Genomic DNA, 24,748 nt, shown 5'->3' with positions numbered 1-24,748 from the left:
TCTGAATGACACTTTGAGAAAATACTACATTCTGAGTGGCTACAGATTTTAAAAATCCCTCAACTCTTAAGTTTATCTTCCAAAGATCTTTTAAGGATATATTATCTGGGGTCTCTTGTGAGTCCTAGGTAGATAAGGCAGTCTCCTGAAAGGATAGTGCCTTAGGCATCTCCCTATAAACCATCAGGGAAGATATCTGTACTCCCAAAGATTCAACAGGAGACCTATTGGAACCCGATTCTAATCCCAAATCTCTTGATATTTAAGGAGGGGGCGGAGGAGTTCTATTCAAGGGACTGAGTGATGCTCCTGATAATGAGTCAGCATTACTTAATTCAGTTATAGATATTAAATGGCGGTCCATGGGACCGGCGTCGATGTACTGGCGTCGATCTACCGGGGTCGATGTAGAACTTTTAGATTTCACCTTTCTTTTCCCCATCTAAATAAACAAAATTAGAAAACTTTGAATCAATATTTAAAAGGGAAAAAGAAAGAGAGAAAAGGAAAAAAAATTTATATACTTAGTGACTAGTGACTCCAAGGGGCTCCCAAGGGGCGGGCCCCTTAGGGCATGCCCCTTTGGCCACGCCCTGCGGCCACACCGCAGTTGCGGTGCCTCTTTCACTGAAAAGTGAAGGACCCCGATGACATGGGCCATCTGCCTCCTCAGGTGTCTGGTGGAATTGGCTCCCTAAAATCGCCACCTTCTAGAATAGAAATGAAAATGCTGAATCAAACAACGGCAGGAAATCAATCCCTCTTTCCACAGTTGTAAGTAAACTTCTCCCAGCCTTTTAATGTAATGTTCACACATCTTAGGGCCATCTACAAAGGCAGATTGTTTCCAGTATAAGCTCATTTTTTTATGTACTTAGGCTTTGAAATAAAGCTCTTTAATTATTACTGCTCTTGAGTTGTGCACACACCAATTTCCTTCAAGCTATACTAATCTTTTCTTTTTATTCTGTACAATATTTTAACCCTTCATATACTATAAGTCCTTCCCCTTCACTTCCTACCTGGCACGTCTTTGAAACCCCTCCCCCATTCTACTGAAAAAAGCAAAGTCCTAGGGGCTTCCTGGCCTGGCATGTCCCCCCCCCCCTTCACCTCCGCTCGCGTTTTTGTTACAGGGGAATGCCCGCTGTGACAGCAACTCTGAAATGCAGCCTGCGACCTTCCTCCCCACGTTCCTTGTGCCGTAAGGTCTGTCCAGGCTGAAAAAGGTAATTGCATCATTGAGGACGGAACACGGCACAAGGAATGCGGGGAGGGAGGCCACAGGATGTGTTTCAGAGTCGCTGTCGCAGCCAGCACCACGTTCCCCTGTAACAAAAATGTGAGCGGTGGTGACAGCGACATCGGACCGGCGCGCTTAGAAGGGGGAGGATATACCAACTCATGGGGGCCTCCCAGAGCCTTGGAGCCCAGGGCAACTGCCCTGTTTGCACCACCCCCTAATGCCAGCCCTGGTGGGTGCCTCCAATTAGCTGCCACCATTCTAAAACTGCAGCTGGGCCCCCAGACACTGTTCTAGAAAACTAGCGTAACCTAGCAACAGCATGTTTTGCATTTGCAAACCCAGTTACACTAGCCATAGAACTTGACTATCTATGAGCAGTGGCGTAGTGAGGGTGAGAGGTGGCAGGTACATTAGATAGATGGTGAGATTGAGGAGGGAAATGCTCGAGTACCTAATTTGTAACCTGTTCTGAGCTGCTTTGGAAGGACTGGCTAAAAAAAAAATCAAATAATTAAATTATAAATGCTGACATAACCAGTTTTAACATTTTGGCATATGCACTTATGCCAGCTGGTGTAAGTGCAGACGCTTAAATGAGGCAGCTTACCCATTAAACTTAGTTACACATGTAGGTGGGAGCCCTCGCCTATCATCCTTGTTCTACTCCTGTGTACACTTCTTTGCCAATATGTGCTATATAAGGTAAATGGATATTTGCAGCATCTATACATGTATGTGTACACAGAAATGCATGTATGTTAGAATTCTAAACCCTTATGTGCATAATGCACACTTAACTATGAGAACCTATAATATAGGATTGTTCTCTGTCCCCGTCATTCTATATAGTGCATCACAAAGTAGTGTCAATGAGGCATTTCATTTTGGATGCTCAAACAGATGTTAGATACCTAAAATTTGTTGCCAGAAGATGTAATAAAAGCTTTTAGAGTAGCTGGATTTAAGAAAAGTTACATCCATAAATTTTCATCAACCAGGTAGAACTTAGGAAAGCAACTGCTTATCCCTTGGGGCAACAAATAATGCAACACTCGTCTTGCTTCATAGATTTCAATTCTACCTTGCAACTTTACTCTTCTTATAGCATGCTTCAATACGTGAATTTCATCATATTTTTGTAAATTCAAGATGTATTCCATTTTTTCAACTTTTCATTCTTCACCAGACCTCAGGGCTACCCTTGAATTCTCTATTTCAGTGATTCCCAACCCTGTCCTGGAGGAACACCAGGCCAATCGGGTTTTCAGGCTAGCCCTAATGAATATGCATGAGAGAGATTTGCATATGATGGAAGTGATAGGCATGCAAATTTGCTTCATGCATATTCATTAGGGCTAGCCTGAAAACCCAATTGGCCTGGTGTTCCTCCAGGACAGGGTTGGGAACCTCTGCTCTATTTCATGTAGAATTCAAGTTACTAGTAGCAAGCCTCCTCATCGGTCTATCTTAGCTCTTAATCATGCATCTTAGATCAATAAATATGCCTACGGCACTTATCTTAATTAGCAGCGAGGGACTCCGACGTGAATTTGCATTTCGCTACAAGCTATTTCAAGGAAAGTCCCCATTTAGACCAGACCACCACACTCTCCGTGCTGTTCTAATATGTGTGGTGGTCTGGTCTAAATGGGGACTTTCCTTGAAATAGCTTGTAGCGAAATGCAAATTCACGTCGGAGTCCCTCGCTGCTAATTAAGATAAGTGCCGTAGGCATATTTATTGATCTAAGATGCATGATTAAGAGCTAAGATAGACCGATGAGGAGGCTTGCTACTAGTAACTTGAATTCTACATGAAATAGAGAATTCAAGGGTAGCCCTGAGGTCTGGTGAAGAATGAAAAGTTGAAAAAATGGAATACATCTCGAATTTACAAAAATAGGATGAAATTCACGTATTGAAGCATGCTATAAGAAGAGTAAAGTTGCAAGGTAGAATTGAAATCTATGAAGCAAGACGAGTGTTGCATTATTTGTTGAACTTAGGTATTAGCTCTACTTGAGGACATCTGCTGATATACAATAGGCTGAATATATGGTGACTAGTGTTTAAGCCCGTTACATTAACGGGTGCTAGAATATATGGCTGTCTGTCTTTCTTTATTTATGTCTCTCTCCCTGCTCCTGTCTCTTTCTTCCTTTCTTTCTGTCTCTCTCCCTCCTGCAATTTTTCTCTCTTTCTCCCTGGCACCCTTTGTCTGTCTGTCTTTCTTTCTGTCTCTCTCTGGTCCCCTGTCTGTCTTTATTTCTGTCTGTCTCTCTCCCTAGCCTCCTTTGTCTGTCTGTATTTCTTTCTGTCTCCCCCCCCCCACACTTTCCTTTGCAGAAGCAGCAGTGATATTTCCCTTCCCCTCCAGATCCCTGTGAAGTAGTAGCAGCATTTTCCCCCACCCACCCCCCATTCCCTTCTCTCCCCCCCCCCCACCACTTTCCTTTGCAGAAGCAGCAGCGGTATTTCCCTTCCCCTCCAGGTCCCTGCTGAAGCAGTAGAAGCATTTTTCCCCACCCCCCATTCCCTTCTCTTACCGTGAGCTGCCCTGCTCCGTTCAGCCCCTACCCCTACGATCGCGTCAGAGGGAACGTGCTACCATGTGGAGAGCGGCCTGCGAGGTTCGTTACAGCCGGCCGCGAACCTCAGCAGGCCGCTTTGAGCAGGAGCGGTAGTGGTTGTTGCGGGAAGGGGGGGAGTCGGCGACGTGCAGGCCGCTGTGAACAGGAGCGGCAGCGGCGGCAGGACCATGATCCCTCCTCCTGCCGCCAGCACCGCTCCTGTCGCCCGATGCACCTAACTGGCGCATACGCCTCAAGCCGCGGCCACGGATGGACACAGCACACATCAGGTCCCCACAGGAGATAAGCCGCCGCTGCTGACGGCCAAGGTAGGTGCTGGGAAGAAGGCTGGGGACTCACACATGCGCACTCATGCGGCCACGGAACTACAGATCATCGAAGGTGTTCCCTCTAAGCTGAGCAGGTGTCCTCCAGCTGCATTGCTACCACTAGGGGGTGGAATATTTTCAGTCGCTAAGGACAGGTATGTTCCCTGGAGTCCTGCAGAACTTGCCTGTCCCTCACAATTGAAAAATGTGACAGTAAAACAGCACCCTCTATTGGTGAGACTGTGGGTGGAGGACTCCTGCTCAGCTTAGAGGTGCGCATGCGCGAGTTAGCCTTTTATTATATAGGATTATCCCTTGGGGCAAACAGCATGGAATTTATCTAGTTTGGGGGATAGTGTGACCCAGTATGGCAGTTTGTATTCGAATGAAAATGTGAAAGGTTATTGCGTAACTTCCAACAAATTGGGCTACGCCCCATTAAGTTTCACATTATGCTATTTTTAATTGTTATATATATGTATGTTTGTTAGGTGAGCATGACGAGACTGGTAGCATAAATGAAGGCTCCACTGGACAAGAAGAGACAAATGCCAGTGCTGAGAATATGTTTGCTGATGCTTCATCTAGCTGTTTTGGTTCCAGAGCTCAGAAAAGGTAAGTCTTCTCTTCTGGTCTTCGCTGTCACGTGTCCTCCTCTGCAAGACATATCATAATGGCCAACCACTTTGTGACTGCACTACAGGGGGAAATTATCAAGCTACGTTGGATCTTTAAGTCGTTACCTACCCCTTAACACAACTTAAAAGGCCCTAATGCAGCTTGACTATTTTTTTGCTGCAACAATATTTACATGCAAATACTGTACTGACAGAGGAAAATTCCGTAGTCTGCTATTGAGACAGACATAGGGGAAGCCACTGGATTGGTCGCATGGAATTTTGCTACTCTTTAGGATTCTACGTGGAATCTTGTTAATGTTTGAGATTCCGCCTGCAATCTTGCTACTCTTTCAGATTCCGGAATCTTGCTAATCTTTGAGATTCTGGAATGTTGCTACCATTTGGGCTTCTGACAGGTACTTGTGACATGGAATAGTACTGAAACAGGATACGAGGCTAGATGGACCATTGGTCTGACCAAGGATTGCTATTCTTACATGTAAAGTAGCTCATTATTATGTAAAGACCATAACACAACTTGCAGTGTGCACCGGGCACACACCACAAGTCATATTATGGTTTCAAATTCACAGTAAATTAATCCCATCCAGACTTTCCTGCAGAGGAGGAGACAGCAGAAGATGAATACAAATGATAAATAGTGAATATTGTACTCTGGTTATTCTGCTGACTCCTAAAGAGGACTGAGAGAAGGATGAGTGATGAAAATGTCTATAGAAGGAGAAGGGATGATGGAGATATGTTTTATGCCAGAAGGTGGATTATGAGTTAACATGCACACCTTTGTGTATATGTGTGTATGGGGGGGGAGGGGTTTATAATTCATTTATATTATATAGGAGTGCTTGTTTACCAAGGTAACACCAAAATATTAATCTTACCCAGCTAACAAATTTACTTCAACCTTAAGAACATAAGAATAGCCTTACCGGGTCAAACCAATGGTCCATCAAGCCCAGTAGTCCATCCTCACGGTGGCCAATCCAGGTCACTAGTACCTGGCCAAAACCCCCAAAGTACCAACATTCCATGCTACCGATCCAGGGCAAGCAGTGGCTTCCCCCATGTCTTTCTCAATAACAGACTATGGACTTTTCCTCCAGGAACTTGTCCAAACCTTTCTTAAAACCAGCTATGCTATCCGCTCTTATCACAACCTCTGGCAATGCGTTCCAGAGCTTAACTATTCTCTGAATGAAAAAATATTTCCTCTTTAGACTAGATGGGCCGTGGGCCCTTATCTGCCGTCTATTTCTATGTTTCTATGTTTCTTACTGGCTTTAAAAGTATTTCCATTTAACTTCATCTAGTGTCCCCTAGTCTTTGTAATTTTTGACAGAGTGAAAAATTGATCCACTTTACCTGTTCTACTCCACTCAGGATTTTATAGACTTCAATCATATCTTTCATCAGGCATCTCTTTTAGTACCCTGGGATGTATACCATCCAGTCCTGGCAGTTTATCACATTTTAACTTGTCGATTTGGCTTAGTACATCTTCCAGATTCACCAAGATTTCTTTTAGTTCCTCCGCATTATCACCCTTGAAAACCATTTACGGTTTTACATCTTCTTCCATACAGAGCGAAGCGAAGAATTCATTCAGTCTCTCTGTTATGGCCTTATCCACCCTGAGCGCCCCTTTTGTTCCTTGATCATCCAATGGTCCCACAGATTGCCTCACAGGTTTTCTGCTTCTGATGTACCTAAAAAAATTGTTATGAGTTTTTTCCTCTTTGGCAAGTTTCTCATCATATTCTTTCTTGGCTTTCTTTATCAATTCTTTGCTTCTAACTTGCCAGTGCTTGTGTCTCTTTTGTCTACTGAAGAATAGGGACTGAATATTATCACTATCTGGTTACTGAACATAAGTATATAAGAATAGCCGTACTGGATCAAACCAATGGTCCATCATGCCCAGTAGCCTGCTCTTACAGAGGCCAATCCAGGTCACTAGTACCTGGCCAAAACCCAAAGAGTAGCAACATTCCATGCTACCGATCCAAGGCAAGCAGAGGCTTCCCACATTGTACCCACCAAACCAATTAACTTCACTGACCGGTATTTTTTCCCTGTAAATAAAATTTTACCCTCCTATTGTACACTCTTGTATATTCCTATTGTACACTCTTGTATATTCCTGTCAACTTCATTGACCTGTACTCTCCAAAAATTGTTAATTCCTGTCAACTTCAATGACCTTTACATTCAAAAAATTGTTAATTCCAATGTTATCTTCGTTTGTAATCTTAATTAATTTTTGTGAACCGCCTAGAACTCTCTGGGTATGGCGGTATACAAAATAAAGTTATTATTATTATTATGTCTTAATAACAGACTATGGACTTTTCCTCCAGGAATTTGTCCAATCCTTTTTTAAAACCAGCTACACTGTCCGCATTTACCACATCCTCTGGCAACGTGTTCTAGAGCTTAACTATTTTCTGAGTGAAAAACATATTTCCTCTTATTAGTTTTAAAAGTATTTCCCTGCAATTTTATCGAGTGGCTGTCCTATCAGGATTTTTAGTGCTTTCAGGATATCAGGGATGAATATCTAGAATTTTTGTAACCACAGTAATCGGTGTTTAAAAAAACAAACACTAACCACCAAGACTGAATATTAATCCAATATTGTCCATTCCAATAACTACCGGTAGATATCACTTTTCTGTTTCATCAGATCTAAACTGGTATCCAGAATCCAAGATCCAGAAATAAAGTCTCAAAATTATCAGGTAAGTGCAATGCAAAGTCTGAAAACACACGCAACGTAGAAAGAGATGCAGTAGAATTCCAAACATCTCCTTTCCTAAGCTAATTTATTGAGCAGGAATTGACTGTATAATGACTTGCAACGTGAATTGGTCACTGGAATCCGATGGAACACCTGCACCATATACAACTTGGATTCTTATTCCTTCTCTCTCGCTTCAACAACACCACTGAATATCACGGGATAATTTAGCCAGCGGTGAACAGAAGACAGCTGAATATTGGGGGGGGGGGGGGGGAAGGGGAGGGGGGAGGAACTGTGTGAGGAAAATAAGCAACACAACACAAATTACAATGTAGTAGCATTAATTTGTTAAACAGACATGCAAATGCAATTTATTTACCCAAAGAGGGACACTTACCCCTAGGTTCTATAAACTTGCATGTCCAAATTTCTGACTAGTACACAAATTTGGGCACGCAAGTAATAGAATAATGCCAGTTGTGCACCTAACTTAATTGTTATATATGGCACCAATTGGCCTTAAGTACCAATAAGAGCCCTTAAGTGGTGTTAATTGCTGCTAATTTTGCGTGTAACTGCACTTAGGTGCTGTTCTTTAAATTTAGCACCTAAATGCTATACCACTCAGCTACCAAGGGGACACGTGTCTTGCAGTTGCATGTGTAAATTATAGAATACTATGACTTTGGCGAGCAACATTTACCCCAGCCTTTGACATGGCCTAAAGGTAAGTGCGTGCATGTCTACATATGATTAGGTCCTATTCTGTTACGGCCACTTCAAGTGCAATTGCCTTTATAGAATCGGCTTTAGCATCTATATTTTTGGGACCTAATTTTGGCACTTTTCTGACTCTACCCCTTGGTGCGCTTTCTCACACGTCCGACTGATCTGAGAATTAGCAGGCTGGACAAGGAATCAGATTCAGACTTTTTAGTAATTGACCATCAAACCAACAGTACTGAAGAAATACTAGCATGATTGTCCTAAAAATGTGCATGAATATTTGCACGTCTGCTTCTTCATTGTAGATCGCTATAACGATCACTGAAGCTCGTCAACTGATCGGCGAGAACATTGACCCAATTGTGATAATAGAGGTTGGGGAAGAAAAGAAGCAGACCACAGTGAAAGAAGGAACCAATGCCCCCTTTTACAATGAGGTACTGTGCATGGTTTGTTAATACTCATGTGGGAGACTAGCCTGGTTTGCTAGGAGCAATTAGCACACAAACACCTTTCATAGAAACAAAAACACTTTGCTTTATTGTTTGCCTCACACCAACCAAAGAATTTGGCCATGGCTTACCTCAGCCAGCTGCTACAGGCATTAACCTGTTTTCACAAGGCCTGCCTCCACATATGTCTACAGAAAACTTGAGAGTTCCTCTTTCTCCCTCGGGGACCTCTCTAGAATTAACTCAGCCTGGGTAGGAATACCTCTCTCTTGTGAGTCCTGCCCCTGTGACTCAGCACTGAGGGTATTCTGGGACACAGAGTCCTTTCTTTTTCTGATTACTGACCCCTGCTGCCTGGGGGTATAATGGGGCAGTGAAAGCTCCTTAATCGTATAAGAATTAGATAATGACAGATCATTGTTTCTATGCTAAAATGATTTTGGGGAATCTGCTCTAGTAAACTTGTTTGATAAGAGACATATGCAAAAGCCTTTAAATTTTCCCTTCCTGCCTTTCAGGGTCAAGGTGAGAGATGGATTTTAAATTTATAAATATAAAATTAAGGGGGGAAAAAAAGGCTGGAGGAGAAACTAATAGTTGTACCTATATCTTTCATATTAGAAACATAGAAACATAGAAAAAAGCAGCAGAAAAGCCCACCAAGTCTGCCCATTCCAAGTATCCCCTCCCCCGAATTTACTCCCTTAAAGATCCCACGTGAGTATCCCATTTTCTCTTAAAATCCGTCACGCTGCTGGCCTTTATCACCTGGAGTGGGAGTCTGTTCCAATGATCCACTACTCTTTCGGTGAAGAAGTACTTCCTGGAGTCGCCATGAAACTTCCCTCACCTGATTTTCAGCGGATGCTCTCTGGTGGTCGAGGGTCCCATGAGCCAGAAGATATCATCTTCTGACTCGATGCGTCCCGTGATGCACTTATATGTTTCAATCATATCTCCCCGTTCTCTTCTTTCCTCAAGTGAGTATAGCCGCAATTTTTTAAATCTTTCTTCATACGTGAGATCCTTGAGCCCCAAGACCATCCTGCTGGCCGTTCGCTGAACCGACTCGATCCTCAGTTCCTTGGGGAGAGTGTGGCACAGTGGTTAAAGCTACAGCCTCAGCACCCTGAGGTTGTGGGTTCAAACCCACACTGTTCCTTGTGACCCTGGGCAAGTCACTTAATCACCCCGTTGACCTGGGTACATTAGATAGATTGTGAGCCCACCAGGACAGACGGGGAAAAATGCTTGAGTACCTGAATAAATTCATGTAAACCATTCTGAGCTCCCCTGGGAGAACAGTATAGAAAATTGAATAAATAAAATAATGAAAAAAAATGTTTAGATATGGACAATGAGAGATTGTTTATTGAAAATGACTTAAGCATCTGGAAATATTTCTTTCTGAATATTTGGAGGCGATAGAAATGAGAGATAACAGTGAGATTCTCTTTGTGTCTCATCTGCTCGATATTCAGCCCATGAGGTCTGAGTCACTTATAGCCAGGGGCTGAACTGACCATAGATACTCAATGTCATAGCATGTTCTGCTCCTGGGCATTTATTATCCAGATATCAGCGGCCACCTGAAAGTTAAGTGGACACTGGCCAATATTCAGACTGGTGCCTGATGAACTTCATATCGTTAAGTTAGGACAGTCTTTTTGCTGTCCTAACTTTAGGCAGTTATGTAGTCAAGTCAGTGGACTGAAAATTGCTGTTAACTGGCTAAGCAGATACTCTTCCCACGATCTGCCCGTGGTCCGTCCCTAACCTAACTGGTTAAGACACGGTCAGTTAGTGGCAATTTTGAGAAGCACTAACTGGTAAAGTGTCTCTGAATATTTATTTATTGAGATTTATTAACTACTTTTTTCATTAAGATTCACGGAAAGTAGTTTACAATACACTTAACAGTAATCCGGTACTCTCAAGTCTTTTCCCTCTCTGTCCCAGCAGGCTCACAATCTGACTGTGGTACCTGGGGCAATGGAGGGTTTAAGTTAGAGTTGCCAGATTTTCCAATCGAGAAATACGGACCCCCCCCCTAGACACGCCCCCAGGCCCGCCCAGCTCTGCCCACCCCGCCCTCTAACGCCCTAATCCCTCCCTCGGTCCTAGCCCCCCCGCTGCCTGCTCTTGTTGGGCAGGGAGGAAGTCCGCGGATGCCACGCGATGACATCACACGCGTGCGCTTGCGTGACATCACACGCGCGGCATCCACTTCCTCCCTGCCCGACGCGATTTGAGGGGGCTTTTCAAAACACGGACAAGCCGTCCGGACCCCCAGACATGCCCGGAGAAATCCTGACATCTGGTAACCCTAGTTTAAGTGACTTGTCCGGGTCAGATTTATTTGCACGCTGCCATGGTGGCGGCGGGAGAGAGAGAAGGCAGAGAAGGGAGGGAAGCTCACCTCACTAGGCAGTTGGGGGCTCTTTGTAGCTGTGGCGCCCAGGGCAACTGCCCTGTTTTCCTGCCCCTAATGCCAGCCCGGACTAGGCCGTAGCTCTACCTTGGCTCATGTGCTGGGCTGCTGAGTGAGGTTTAACATGTTTCCGTTCTAGTAGTCCAAGCGCTGACGTGTGTAAAATACATGTAAATGCTTCCTTAGAGATATCTCTATCTTGTGCTTTGATAATGTTAAACCCAGCCTTTTGTTTTCCCCTCTTTTCTAACCCAACATTGTAACTTTATTCTTTTCCTTACCCCTCAGATATGTCTTGTATGAAATTATATTGTAACCTGTCAATATTTGTTATATTTTAGTTTCTTGAACATTATTACTCTGATTATGTACATCGCCTAGAAATTTTTTTAATAGGCGATTCATCAAATATTTAATAAAACTTGAAACTTGGTGCCTAGGTTATAGAACTGCTCTTCACATGGATATGATGTTATCATTCTGTGTCACAGGTTTATTGCAGAATAAAATTACTAAACTAATGGAAGATAAGAAGAGTAAGGACCACACCGCATCTATGTTATGCGAGTTATTTATTTATTTAATTTCTTTTCTATCCTGCTCTGCCCAATAAGGATTTTTTAAATTAGTATCACTGATGGGCAGACTGGATGGACCGTTCAGGTCTATCTGCCGTCATTTACTATGTTACTATGTTACCTGGCAGAAACCCAAAGAGTAGCAACATTCCAGAGCTGAGAGTGTGATGTCATAATGCCTCATTCCAGCAATGCCTAAGAGCCAACCTCAGCGGTGATGTCACAATGGCTTGATTAGATGGCAACTTCAGCAGTTGGAACCTAGGACAATATCAGGTGGACTTTACAGTCTATGACCCAGAAGTATCAAAGAAGAGACAAGTTAATCAATTCATGTATTTTTTAAATGAGTATCACTCATGGGCAGACTGGATGGACCGTTCAGGTCTTTATCTGCCGTCATTTACTATGTTACTATGAGCTCAGAATGGGTTACAGGTTAACATACATAATATATATTGACTTTCTCTTCTTCAGGGAACCCAGTTGAAAGTTATAGCCCTGGCATCTATAGCTCTACATTTTTCAGATCACATACAGATGCAGGAAAGCGCTTGCATGAGGTTACTTCAGTGAGGTTGTCAAGTAAAGGTGATTGTAATTGTCTCAGTAATTTCTGTTAGAAATTCCTCTATTCCCTGCGGTACAACTGGCATCAGTACATGTTGCACATTTTGCTGCTTTGCACCTGGTGTGCGGAATTCAGTTCCATCTGAGGCCTGTCAGGAAATAGGAAATGAACTTTCTTTCATTCTGCAAGAAAATTGCAACTTGTCTCTTTGGTCAGGTCATTTGGTAACTCAGCAAATGGTGGGGTACTTATCACGGTATTGTCTAGTCCAGTGATTCTCAAACTGCTTCCTCTACGCCGAGCGGGCATCCTGCAAAGGCATTACTGACAATGGAGGGATGGTACGTCAACGTTATGTTTTTAATTGCTAGGAACAGGCAGGTTTTCCCAGAGTCCTGCAGAGCTTGCCTGTCCCTCACTCTTGAAAATGTGGTAGTGAAACAGCACCCCCCACTGGCTGGACTGAAAGTAGAGAACTCCTGCTCAGCTTAGAGCAGTAGTCTCAAACTCAAACGCTTTGCAGGGCCACATTTTGGATTTGTAGAAAAAATAGTTAATGTCTTATTACAGAAATGACAACTTTGCATGAGGTAAGTACCTAAAAATCCAAAATGTGGATTATCTGAAATCTGAAATTATCAGAAGCAATTAAGGAAAGATTTATAAACTATATTTTAATCAAAACAATCAAAAGAATGCTCCACTTTTAAAGTTGAAAAGCTCACTCTCAAAGGAAGAAAAAGCCTCAGTTTTTTAATTTTAGGTAAGGCATAAAGCTCGAATCTCCTCCGCCAACATCATTTGCTCAAAAAACTTCCGGAGAGGGTGTGCAAAACTACCACTCCTTACTTAGCAGGACTGAAATAGCTATCGCTCATAGTTGTGGGGATCCAAGTGATAATTAAATTTTAGCCAACGTTTCACGGTCATAAAGGCCGTTTCTTCAGAGCTAATCTGTTGTCACTCTTCACCATATAGACAGTGAAATACTGTCTATATCCATTTCATTCTCTGCAATATATCATTAAAACTCTACATAAAGTACTCACTATTGAGCTGTTTGCTCTTTCATACTGACGTCCCGTCGCTGTGGCATGTACTCATCATTGATTTTAAAGGGAGCTCCACCTATCGAATTACTCCACGCTCATTATGTGGAGAGCGTAGGCTGCTCTGCTGCGATTGGCTGGCCCGACCCGATTCATCTTGGATTGGATTTCTAAAATGGCGCAAGTCGCTTAAACATTTAAACATCTAAGACGGTATGTTATGTTCATTCTGATTCATCTTATAGAAATAATACCAATCAATGCCCAGATTTAAACCCGCAGGGGCTATAGACCTAAGTTCATAAAGCCAACGTTGTTTCTTTTGTTGGAGGCATAAGCGACGATGGCCACCTCGTATTTAATTATCACTTGTATCCCCACAGCTATGAGCGATAGCTATTTCAGTCCTGCTAAGTAAGGAGTGGTAGTTTAAGTTTAAGTTTATTAGGTTTTTATATACCGCCTATCAAGGTTATCTAAGCGGTTTTACAATTAGGGACTCAAGCACACCCTCTCCGGAAGTGTTTTTTGAGCCATTGATGTTGGTGGAGGAGGTTCGAGCTTTATGCCTTACCTAAAAAAAAACCTGAGGCTTTTTCTTCCATTGAGAGTGAGCTTTTCAACTTTAAAAGTGGAGCATTCTTTTGATTGTTTTGATTATTTATTTCCCACTTTCACCAATAATAAATATAGTTTTGATACTAAACTATATTTTATAAATCTTTCCTTAATTGCTTCTGGTAATTTCAGCTATACACAGCTGAAAGCAGTGCAACATGCAGAAAGTGAAAAACTATCAAAGTATCAACTGCAAGAGACAAGATTTTGGACCCACTATTTTGAGGCCATAAAGATTGATTCTTTATGGAAAACTTGTGCCTTTAAGTGTCCAACGGTCACGTCCGCAGCCACCTTCAGCTCTCACCTCCTCCAGCACCGGACACACGCACAAGCTGCACTGCCTCCAATGGTTACCTTATGTTCTAGAATGTTGCCACCCTCACTGCTGTAACCTCACGCAAGCGCTTTCCTGCGCCTGTACGTGATTGTGAAGTGGAGTGCAGAGGACAATCGCATACAGATGCAGGAAAGCGCTTGCATGAGGTTACTTCAGTGAGGCGGGCAACGTTCCAGAATGCGACCACCGGACACGACTGCCGGACACTTAAGGCACAAGTTTTCCATAAAGAATAATTCTTTATAATACCTAGGGCCTCATAATAGTACCTGGCGGGCTGCTTGCGGCCCCTGGGCTGCGAGTTTGAAACCACTGGCTTAGAAGGAACAGTGTTAATGAATATGCATGAGTGAGACTTGTACATAAAAGAAGTTGTAGGCAAGCAGATCAATCTCTTGCATATTCATTGTGGTTATCCTGAAAGCCTGATTTTCTGGTGGTTCCCCAGGACAGGTTTGATTTGAGAATTATTTATTTAAAGTTCTTTAAGCTATTTATGGGTAACTAGTGTTAAAGCCCGTTACATTAACGGGTGCTAGAAAGCAGCCCCCTTTCCCTCTCCCCCTCCAGTTCCTCCCTGATTGTCTCTCTGTGGCCCCCTTCTGTCTCCCTTTCCCCAAGCAAAGCTGTCTGCCTCCCAACACACCCCTCCCCCCAAAGCAGCCTCCTTTCCCTCTCCGCCTCTAGTTCCTCCCTGACTGTCTCTCCGTGGCCCCCCTTCTGTCTTCCCCCCAAGCAAAGCTGTCTGCCTCCCAGAACACCCCTCCCCCAAAGCAGCCCCCTTTCCCTCTCCCCCGCCAGTTCCTCCCTGACTGTGTCTCCGTGGCCCCCCTTCTGTCTTCCCCCCAAGCAAAGCTGTCTGCCTCCCAGCACACCCTTCCCCCAAAGCAGCCCCCTTTCTCTCTCCCCCTCCAGTTCCTCCCTGTCTCTCTATGGCCCCCCTTCTGTTTTCCCCTCCCAAGCAAAACTGTCTGTCTCCCAGCACACCCCTCCCCCAAAGCAGCCCCCTTTCTCTCTCCCCCTCCAGTTCCTCCCTGACTGTCTCTCTGTGGCCCCCCTTCTGTCTTCCCGCCCCCTCAAGCAAAGCTGTCTGCCTCCCAGCACACCCCTCCCCCAAAGCAGCCCCCTTTCCCTCTCCCCCTCCAGTTCCTCCCTGACTGTGTCTCCGTGGCCCCCCTTCTGTCTTCCCCCCTCCAAGCAAAGCTGTCTGCCTCACAGCACACCCCTCCCCCTCCCATCCAACCCTCCCTTCCCGAGGTGTGGCCGGCTCCCTTAGACCCTTGCCGCCCCCTTCCCACGGTCCCGACAAACGTCCTGAATCCAGCAGCGGCCGCAGCACTCTAAACATGCTGTTCGCGGCCTTCAACTGGCCTGATTTGCTCTGCCATGTCGGGAGGATGTATCCTTGCATACACAGACGCTCATAACATTGACAGATTTGTGCATACGCAATATACATGTCATCTATTTTGGTGTATACTTATGAAGGGAATTTTTAAAAAATAAAGTAAAATTCTGGAATCTTCCATGGCACACCCGGAATCTCTTCGGGGCACACACAGTTTGAGAGACACTGTCCTACAGGAAAAACTCCAATATAACAACTGGGTGAAATTCAAACAAAAAAAACCCAACAGAAATGCAATTGGTTTAGAAGTGAAGAATCAGGAAGTTGTTGAACTTGATGTTTCATCCAGCATGGGGGTTCTCTGAAGAAGCCTGTCGGCGAAACGCGTTAGGACCCACCTGTACAGCTAAGTTTTGCCTATTTTGAGGATCATAGTTTTCACTTAAGCATTGGACATTTTAAATGGACATTTAATAGAAAAAAGAAAAATAGTATAAAAAGACATTCACCAAAATTTAAATACCTTTCTACCGTTTGAGGATGGTGCTATGATAGACTCTTTGAAAGTCCTTACAGGGGTTGTTGTCCTGGTTTGGTCACTTTCTTGCCACATATTGGTTCTGAGCACCTCCGTGGTTCAAAGGCATTTTCATTTTGTTTTTTGTTTCCTTTTTTGTTTTTGTTAGTTACTACAGGAAAAACTGACATTCACACTGCAATGCTGGACAGGCTTAGTTCATCTCATATCCTGAATTCCATGAAAAGAATTTTGAAGTTTAGTCATGTTTAGGAACTATGAGACGCTAATGGGCTCTTTTTACGAAGACGCGTTAGCAGCTTTATCGCACGCTCATTTTTAGTGTGCGCTAACCCCTGCGCTAGCCGAAAAACTACCACCTGCTGAAGAGGAGGGGGTAGCGGCTAGCGCGGCCAGCAAATTAGCTTGCGCAATTACTTGCGTTAAACCACTAATGCGGCTTCGTAAAAGGAGCCCTATGTAGCTTGTGGATAATATGGCATGAATAACATATTCTGTTTTCTTTTTCTGCAGTACTTTGTTTTTGACTTTATTGGACCTCAAGAACATCTTTTTGACAAAATTATTAAACTTTCTGTAAGTATATATAGTGCTTTCTTGCATTTCTTAAAAGGTTAAGAGCATACGTTATATACTTTAAGACTGAGTCGGCCAAGTTTCTCTTATTGTCTTGCTGCAGATTCAAATTGTGTTTTTTATTCAGCAATATAAAAGTAATTCTATTCTCCTCAGTTGTATAAAATTATTGGTGTGACGGGGGTGTATGTTCCGTCATCCGCCGCTAAGGGTTGGACAGACCACAATATCAGAAGACTACCTGGCTCTGACCAAGATCCTTAGCAAGAGACTCATTTGCATATGAATTTTGGGGCACAGAAAGGACTGTTCCTGAGCAGATAAAAGGACTCTTGGGGGGAAAGGGAAAGCGACTTGCACCCAGTTGAATGAAGGACTGCTCAGGCAGAGAAAGAACAGAACTTTGGGTGATTAGGGGGGGCCATCCCTGACCTTTTAGGGGGGCTCCTCGAGCAGTGTTTCTCAACTCGGTCCTGAAGTACCCTCTTGCTAGTCAGGTTTTCAAGATATCCACAATGAATATGCACGAAAGACATTTGCATATAATGGAGGCAGTGTAAACAAATCAAGTTTATGTAAATTCAATGTGGGTATCCTGAAAACCTGACTGGCAAGGGGGTACTCCAGGACCAAGTTGAGAACCACTGTCCTAAAGGACTTGCAGACTACCTGCTACTAGAAAAGGAAGCTTGTCCAAGAGCAGGGGGGTCTCAAAGTCCCTCCTTGAGGGCCGCAATCCAGTCGGGTTTTCAGGATTTCCCCCAATGAATATGCATGAGATCTATGCGCATGCACTGCTTTCAATGCATATTCATTGGGGGAATCCTGAAAACCCGACTGGATTGCGGCCCTCAAGGAGGGACTTTGAAATCCCTGTCCAAGAGGGACCAGGGTATGCGGCAGTGACCAGTAGTACTCAGCAGTGACCGGTAATGCCCAAAGTGACTAGAGCAGAAATGGACAACTCATGTCCTCGAGGGCCGTAATCCAGTTGGGCTTTCAGGATTTCTCCAATGAATATGCATTGAAAGCAGTGCATGCAAATAGATCTCATGCATATTCATTGGGGAAATCCTGAAAACCCGACTGGATTCCGGCCTTCGAGGACCAGAGTTGCCCATGTCTGGACTAGAGAGTCAAAGAGGGACGAGGGTACTCGGCCTACACTTTCAGGTAGGCAGCGAGTGACCAGAATGACCATGACATATGACACTTGGAAATTACCTATAAAAAGTACTGAATTTGGGAAGGAAAGTATTTAAATTGCTTTACACTAAAAGAGAGCGGAGCTAACTAGCAAACTGCTTCCAGAAACAGGAACATAAGAACATAAGCAATGCCTCCGCTGGGTCAGACCTGAGGTCCATCGTGCCCAGCAGTCTGCTCACACGGCGGCCCAACAGGTCCAGGACCTGTGCAGTAATCCTCTATCTATACCCCTCTATCCCCTTTTCCAGCAGGAAATTGTCCAATCCTTTCTTGAACCCCAGTACCGTACTCTGTCCTATTACGCTCTCTGGAAGCGCAGGAGATGCCAGTGAACAACTTGGAGTCTTGCTCAGCAGAGTAATATGTGGGAGAAGCAAGAATTCTCAAAGGGTTTAACTGGCTAATTTTGGAGCTTAGCTTTTCTTTTCTTTGGAAAACTTGCTCCTGCTGAGAGGATAAAGTTCACAACTTGACTAAATTTGGCTGGTCAAAAAGCCAGTACTATTATGTTGCTCTTAAGATAGGCTTATAACTTAGCAAACTAACACTGATGTTTAGCACTAACTGGTTAAGATAGGGTTATCAGATTCTTAAGGTTCTTGGCACAGGATTTTTATTGCCCTGCCCAGGTTTCCTGCCACAATGTGCACAAATGTGCATGCTCAGCTTGAAATTATGTGCAGAAGGTTATAGAAATAGGGGATAAATGTTTCACTATACACTCCTTGTCAACCATTTTGCTAATTGCAGCCCCTGCTCCATCTTTCAATAGTGGTTTATAAATTCACCATCATTCCCAAATAGCTTTCATGTCAAGCTCAGGTTGGGCGATTGAAGCACAATGATATCAATTTGCCTTTCCTGTTATCCAGTAATAAAAATGCCCCTTTCATTTTGCTGGAGTGTATCTCTTTAAAACCTTTTCCAATATCAGCATTAACTACAATTCCAGCTTTAAACAAGTAACAGATCCCTAGGCCTTCTGCAGCAAACCATGGCAACCTGAAAGAGAATTCGGTGTATGCAGAGGCACCGCTCACAGGTCACCGTTGACTGCCTTTACTAGGCCTTGCTACCTGCCATAGCTTTTAAATCTTATGACAAGATGGTCCTACAGATAATCCAAAAATTGATACAGGAGAGGCAAAAAGAACCATTTTTTTTGGAAAGTAGCGGGATCCAAACCGCAAAGCTCAGCAACTTAGATGATGATAGGGAAATTTTAACACTGTATACTGTAAGATTTAGCAAGAGCAATATATTAGCTTTGATAATCCTTAAGATAACATTCGTATTGTACATCTGAACATGCTTCAAACTAAGCCATTATACTTTTTCATTTAAATACATACCACTGAGTTTGTTTGCCTGGGTACGGAATCGTTCTTTCATCTCAAAAGGAGTTAGAGGAAGTTAACACTGTCCAACCCTAATTTCAAATAACGAGAGAGGCTGTTTCACAGCTGGATATCATAATCTTAGATTTGTGTTGTGATTTTTAAAATACATATTTAAATTAAATTGTGATGCGGTCCACCAAGAAGCTGCTTGTTCCTTTGTTAGAGAACATCCACACCTGCCGCTTCTAATGGCATTTCTGGCCGATATTCAGCACTATTTGGTTGGCCAGGAATGGCTCCTGGTTGGTTAACTAGCACATAGCTCTTATCCACTGACACTCAGCAGGAGATAGCTGGCTGAATATGTAGGATGGCGGACTGCCTGGTGACTGGTTATGTCGCGCAACCTAGCAGGTCACCACCATTATTCAGGGGCTTGAAAGCTAAGGCACATGGCCAGATAGCCCTGCCTAAAAGTTAGGTCTGTCTTTGGCTGCTAGGCCTTAGCTGGCTCGCCACTGAATATCAGCTTGGCTGGCTAAGTCCTCAGCAGCAAACTTTACCCTGGAAAATCAATGCTGGTGGCTGCCTAGAGTTAAGAGTGGAATCAGATGTACATCAGTTTAAAAGAAAGTTGAAGGCATTGCTTTTTACGGATTAATTTTATTAAGATCACTGTTGGCAGTCTTTTATTGAGAATATATTATGGTAGTTGAATATTATGGTATTTAATATATGTAAGTGCAGGCTTACCATATTTAGTGGAGTAAAATCCTCGACACATGGTTCCACCCTGTTCTGTCCCCAGCCCTGCCGTGTTCTAGTTTCAAGTTTCAAGTTTCAAGTTTATTTACATTTGATATATCGCTTATAAAAATATCTAAGCGATGTACAATTAAAAACCAGCAGATTGTGGCATTACATGTAATTTCACTTAAGTTAGACAATTTGACAAAACAATGTGGACAAACATGATTGGGTAGGAAGGAAGGGGAAAGTTACAATTGCATTATTTGTTAGAATTTACATAGAATGGGTAATACAATAGGTATGATTAGAATGAAGCAAGAGAAAAGAAAATACCTCCAGCCCCACCCCATTCCACCTCCAGCCCTGCCCTGCCCCATTCCACCTCCAGCCCCACCCCTATATGCCCCCAGCCCCGCCCCCACAAAGCATCGTCTCTTCTTTCCCGACTTCAAGGCCGTGTCTGGAGGGCCTCCGAGCATGCACAGATGCGTGTGATGTCATCCACATATGTTCAGAAGCCTTCCAAGCATGGCCAGAGCTCAGGGCTTTCCAAAACCCGGACAAACTGCCGTCCGTCCAGGCACCTGGGAAGTCCTCTAAAAAGAGGACATGTCCGGGTTTTCCCAGGACATCTGATAACCCTATGTATGTATGATAATTGTGTATGTATCTGGAATTGCCGTCGACCATGGGAGGTAACCAAGCTGCCTCCCACATTCTGAATATCAGGCCCTTTGTCTTTATCAAATAGGTTTAACATAGACACCTTAAAAAGGGCTTTAACTTCTAGTTCCTAATCCCACTACATACCGAGCTACTGCCCCCGCAGATCAGATCCCTTGAAGGACTCTTCAACTTTAGGAATGCAATAAAAACATACCTGTACACCTAAACTCCTGCCCTTGACTAATGGACTACAAAGAAATGTAAATTGGTACCAGAACCTGTTAAGTGTCACGTAAGGAAATCTTATAAGGTAAAATCTTGTATTATACCTATGGTAAATCCAACCTATAAACTGTCTGTGTGTCAATTAGGATAAAACTTGTACTGGAAAACTTGCACTGTAAGAATAACGAGAGTAAATTATAACCAGTAAACTGTATATTAGTATTAGACCAGTGGTCTCAAACTCAAACCCTTTGCAGGGCCACATTTTGGATTTGTAGGCACTTGGAGGGCCTCAGAAAAAATAGTTAATGTCTTATTAAAGAAATGACAATTTTGCATGAGGTAAAACTCTTTATAGTTTATAAATCTTTCCTGTGGGCTAAGTCTTAATAATAATATTTCCATTTATAGCTAAAGAGACATATGATCAAGAAACTGTTTTATTTTACTTTTCTGATTATGATAAACATACCGAGGGCCTCAAAATAGTACCTGGCGGGCTGCAAGGTTGAGACCACTGCTATAGGCTCAGGCTCTTTACACCTGCATTGTGATGTCATAGAACTTTATGGTTATGGAAACATGATGACAGATAAAGGCCAAAGGGCCCATCCAAAGCATCCACTATCTCCTCCTCTCCCTATTGGCTAAGGCTCTTAACATTTGCATCTCCTCTTCCTATAGGCCAGTGGTCTCCAACTCAACCCCTTTGCAGGGCCACATTTTGGATTTGTAGGCACTTGGAGGGCCTCAGAAAAAATAGTTAATGTCTTATTAAAGAAATGACAATTTTGCATGAGGTAAAACTCTTTATAGTTTATAAATCTTTCCTTTTATCTAAGTCTTAATAATAATATTGTAATTTATAGCTAAAGAGACATATGATCAAGAAACTGTTTTATTTTACTTTTGTGATTATGATAAACATACCGAGGGCCTGAAAATAGAACCTGGTGGGCCGCATGTGGCCCCTGGGCCGCGAGTTTGAGACTACTATATTAGACCCTAAATATGTATCTAGCTAGGAAAAAACTTATATCGGAAAATTGTACTGAAATTAAGGCAAATGTAGTGTAAATTGTAACCTGTTAACCATATACTATGTATGTTTAAACTGTAGCCCATTCTGAGCTCTCTGGGGACAACGAGATATAAATCGAAATAAATAAATGAGTTAATATAAGCTAAAGCCCGTGTTAACTAGAAGTGATTTTAAGACAGCAGTTCAGAATTTGGTCCTTTCTAAGGTGAACTCTTATAACACCCTATATATGGGGATTTTGGTATCTAGGCGTAGGGTGTTGTAACCGGTCCAGACTGCAGTGGCAAGCGCGGTGGTAGGTGTGCGAAAATATTTTGCGCATCGGTCTGGTTTTGAAAACAGTTGCACTGGTTGCTCTTTCAGTTTAGAGTACACTTTAATATTTCTCATTGATTCGTCAAACTCTTTACTCTGTTGCTCCCCGGTGTGTGGTCCAGGCCGTAGCAATTTATTACCCCTGACAGTTATGCTCGGAAACTGCTGTGCAGTTCAGGAAGCTTTTGAAGCCCGTTATGCAGAAACTAGGGAAACTACCTTTTCCTTGGCCAGTCTACTTTTGTGGAATACATCGCCAGGGGTTCTGCAATTATGCAACATAACGAGCAATTTAAGACGTGTTTGAAAACACATTTATTTGTGCAGGCATTCCTTGCTATCTGAATTAGAAAGTTGCACGGGGACAGAAATCCCACCCATCCCCGCCCGTCCCCGCCAGGATCTTCTCCGTCCCTTCCCGTCTCCGCCAGGATCCTCTCTGTCCCCGCCCATCCCCGCCATCCCCGCAAGGAATTACTTCCATCCTCGCCCGTCCCCATAAAAAGCAGCAATTGCTTCTGACAGGATCATCAATTCCACAGTTTCTTTTGTGTTTGCGCTGCTATTTTCCTTGTGGAATCTCTTTGGTGGAACCCTTTTTTTGTTTTCTGTTCAGGTAATTAACTTATAACCCCCCCTCTTTTACTAAGGCTGACGTGTCCATTATATTATATGGATGAACCCTGCTTCCAAAGCCTTCCATCCCTGTGGGAGTCCCGTGGGCTAGAGAGGGGTCCCCATGGGAGTCCCGAGGGTTAGGGGGGGATTCCCTATCCCACGGAGGATCCCGTGGGATTCCCGCGATCCCCGTTCCCGTGCAGGCCTCTAATCTGAATGTATAATTTGTGAGCAGTTTAAAGTGAACAGGAATTGATCATTGAGGACATTACGTATCATTTGTAAACCAAATATTCAAAAATCCTCCAGTAATATAGTTATTTCTGTGTGCTGGGAGCAAATATTTCTATTGCAAAACCCCTCTACACAGACACTCAGTAAATGCACCTTGAATAACACAGAGGGGAAAAGGCCGACGGTGGCCAGCGTTTCATGACCAAAAAGGTCATTGCTTCAGGGCTCTGTGTGAAAGAAGACAAGCAGTTAGAAAAAAAACCCTTAATCTCAGGCAATTTATCCAATTTCAACATTAGATAAATTGCCTGAGATTATTGCAGAGGTTGATATGAAGTGACAAAGAAAGGAAAATAGATAAGTTGCCTGTTTGTCAGAAGTTATAATTTAAATTACCTTCTATATTTGTGATCTTTCGGGTGATGTTACAGTCCCAATGATGTAGGCTTGAAATTGAAAAGTTTATTTTCTTTACTAGCTGATGACCCGGCGTTGCACGGGTATTTAATTATAGCAATAACACTGTAAATTGATTCAAATAAAGATACTTTATAGTGGTGAATGAAAGTATTTTTTTACAGCTTAATAAAAAGTACAATATTCAAATTAAAAAGTGAAATATTTGACAAAATGAATACAAAACAACTAACACAAAACTTGATTATAAACAACATTTTTAGTTTCACCTCCTGGAGCAAGAACATATAAATTCTTGGGTGAAGAGACCCCCAGAATATATCACCCCAGGTAGTGAGGGATCTGCATACCAAGTTTCGTTCAAATCGGTCAAGCCGTTTTTGAATTACTGTGAGAATGGCAGCTTTTTACATTTTTTCCATTGACATGAATGGGTGAAATATGATTTTCTGTTTGTAGCTCCGCCCACGTGTGCAGGTGGGCCGCGAAACCCCCAGAACATATCACCCCAGGTAGTGAGGGAGCGGCATACCAAGTTTCGTTCAAATCGGTCAAGCCGTTTTTGCGTGATCGCGGCACATACACACATACATACACACATACATACACACACACATCCGATTTTATATATATAGATTATAATAATTTCTGTTTTACATTTGTGTGTATTCCTAGTTTTATTAGTTGTAATAAATGAATAAATTTATAAAACAAAACAGTTAGGTACAAAAAAAACAAAACCACTTCCTTTGATCCATTCTTAACAGCAAAAAAAGTTACCTATAACTGCTTACCTTAGGGCTCCTTTTACTAAACTGCGTTAGCGTTTTTAGCACACGCAGCATTTTAGCGCACACTAAACCCGCGCTACGTGGCTAGAAAAACATCAGCTCAATGCTGGCGTTAGCGTCTAGCTATCCCGCACGGCTCAGTAAAACTTAGACTTCAAGCTTGTACTTAACTGTTTGGTTTTCTGTGTTTTTTTTTATAACTGCTTGTCTTCTTTCACGCAGAGCCCTGAAGCAATGACCTTTTTGGGTCATGAAACGCTGGCCACCGTCGGCCTTTTCCCCTCTGTGTTATTCAAGGTGCATTTACTGAGTGTCTGTGTAGAGGGGTTTTGCAATAGAAATATTTGCTCCCAGCACACAGAAATAAGTATATTACCGGAGGATTTTTG

General features: G+C 43.1%; 1 protein-coding gene across 2 annotated transcripts in view; it reads left to right on the top strand.

The window, feature by feature from the left end:
* FER1L6 (fer-1 like family member 6) overlaps window positions 1-24,748 on the top strand; it is a 402,024-nt gene that overhangs the window by 84,948 nt on the left and 292,328 nt on the right. For both annotated transcript variants that reach the window (XM_033934878.1, XM_033934877.1), the window contains exons 3-6: window positions 4,636-4,759; window positions 7,469-7,523; window positions 8,557-8,688; window positions 16,690-16,752. In XM_033934878.1, coding sequence (XP_033790769.1) covers window positions 4,636-4,759; window positions 7,469-7,523; window positions 8,557-8,688; window positions 16,690-16,752 — 374 coding nt within the window. The remainder of the gene's footprint in view (window positions 1-4,635; window positions 4,760-7,468; window positions 7,524-8,556; window positions 8,689-16,689; window positions 16,753-24,748) is intronic.

This window comes from Geotrypetes seraphini, chromosome 2, assembly GCF_902459505.1.
Source record: "Geotrypetes seraphini chromosome 2, aGeoSer1.1, whole genome shotgun sequence".
NCBI classification, from domain to species: domain Eukaryota; kingdom Metazoa; phylum Chordata; class Amphibia; order Gymnophiona; family Dermophiidae; genus Geotrypetes; species Geotrypetes seraphini.
The sequence above is the reverse complement of the archived record's forward strand: the minus strand, read 5'-3'. Positions and strand labels throughout refer to the sequence as shown.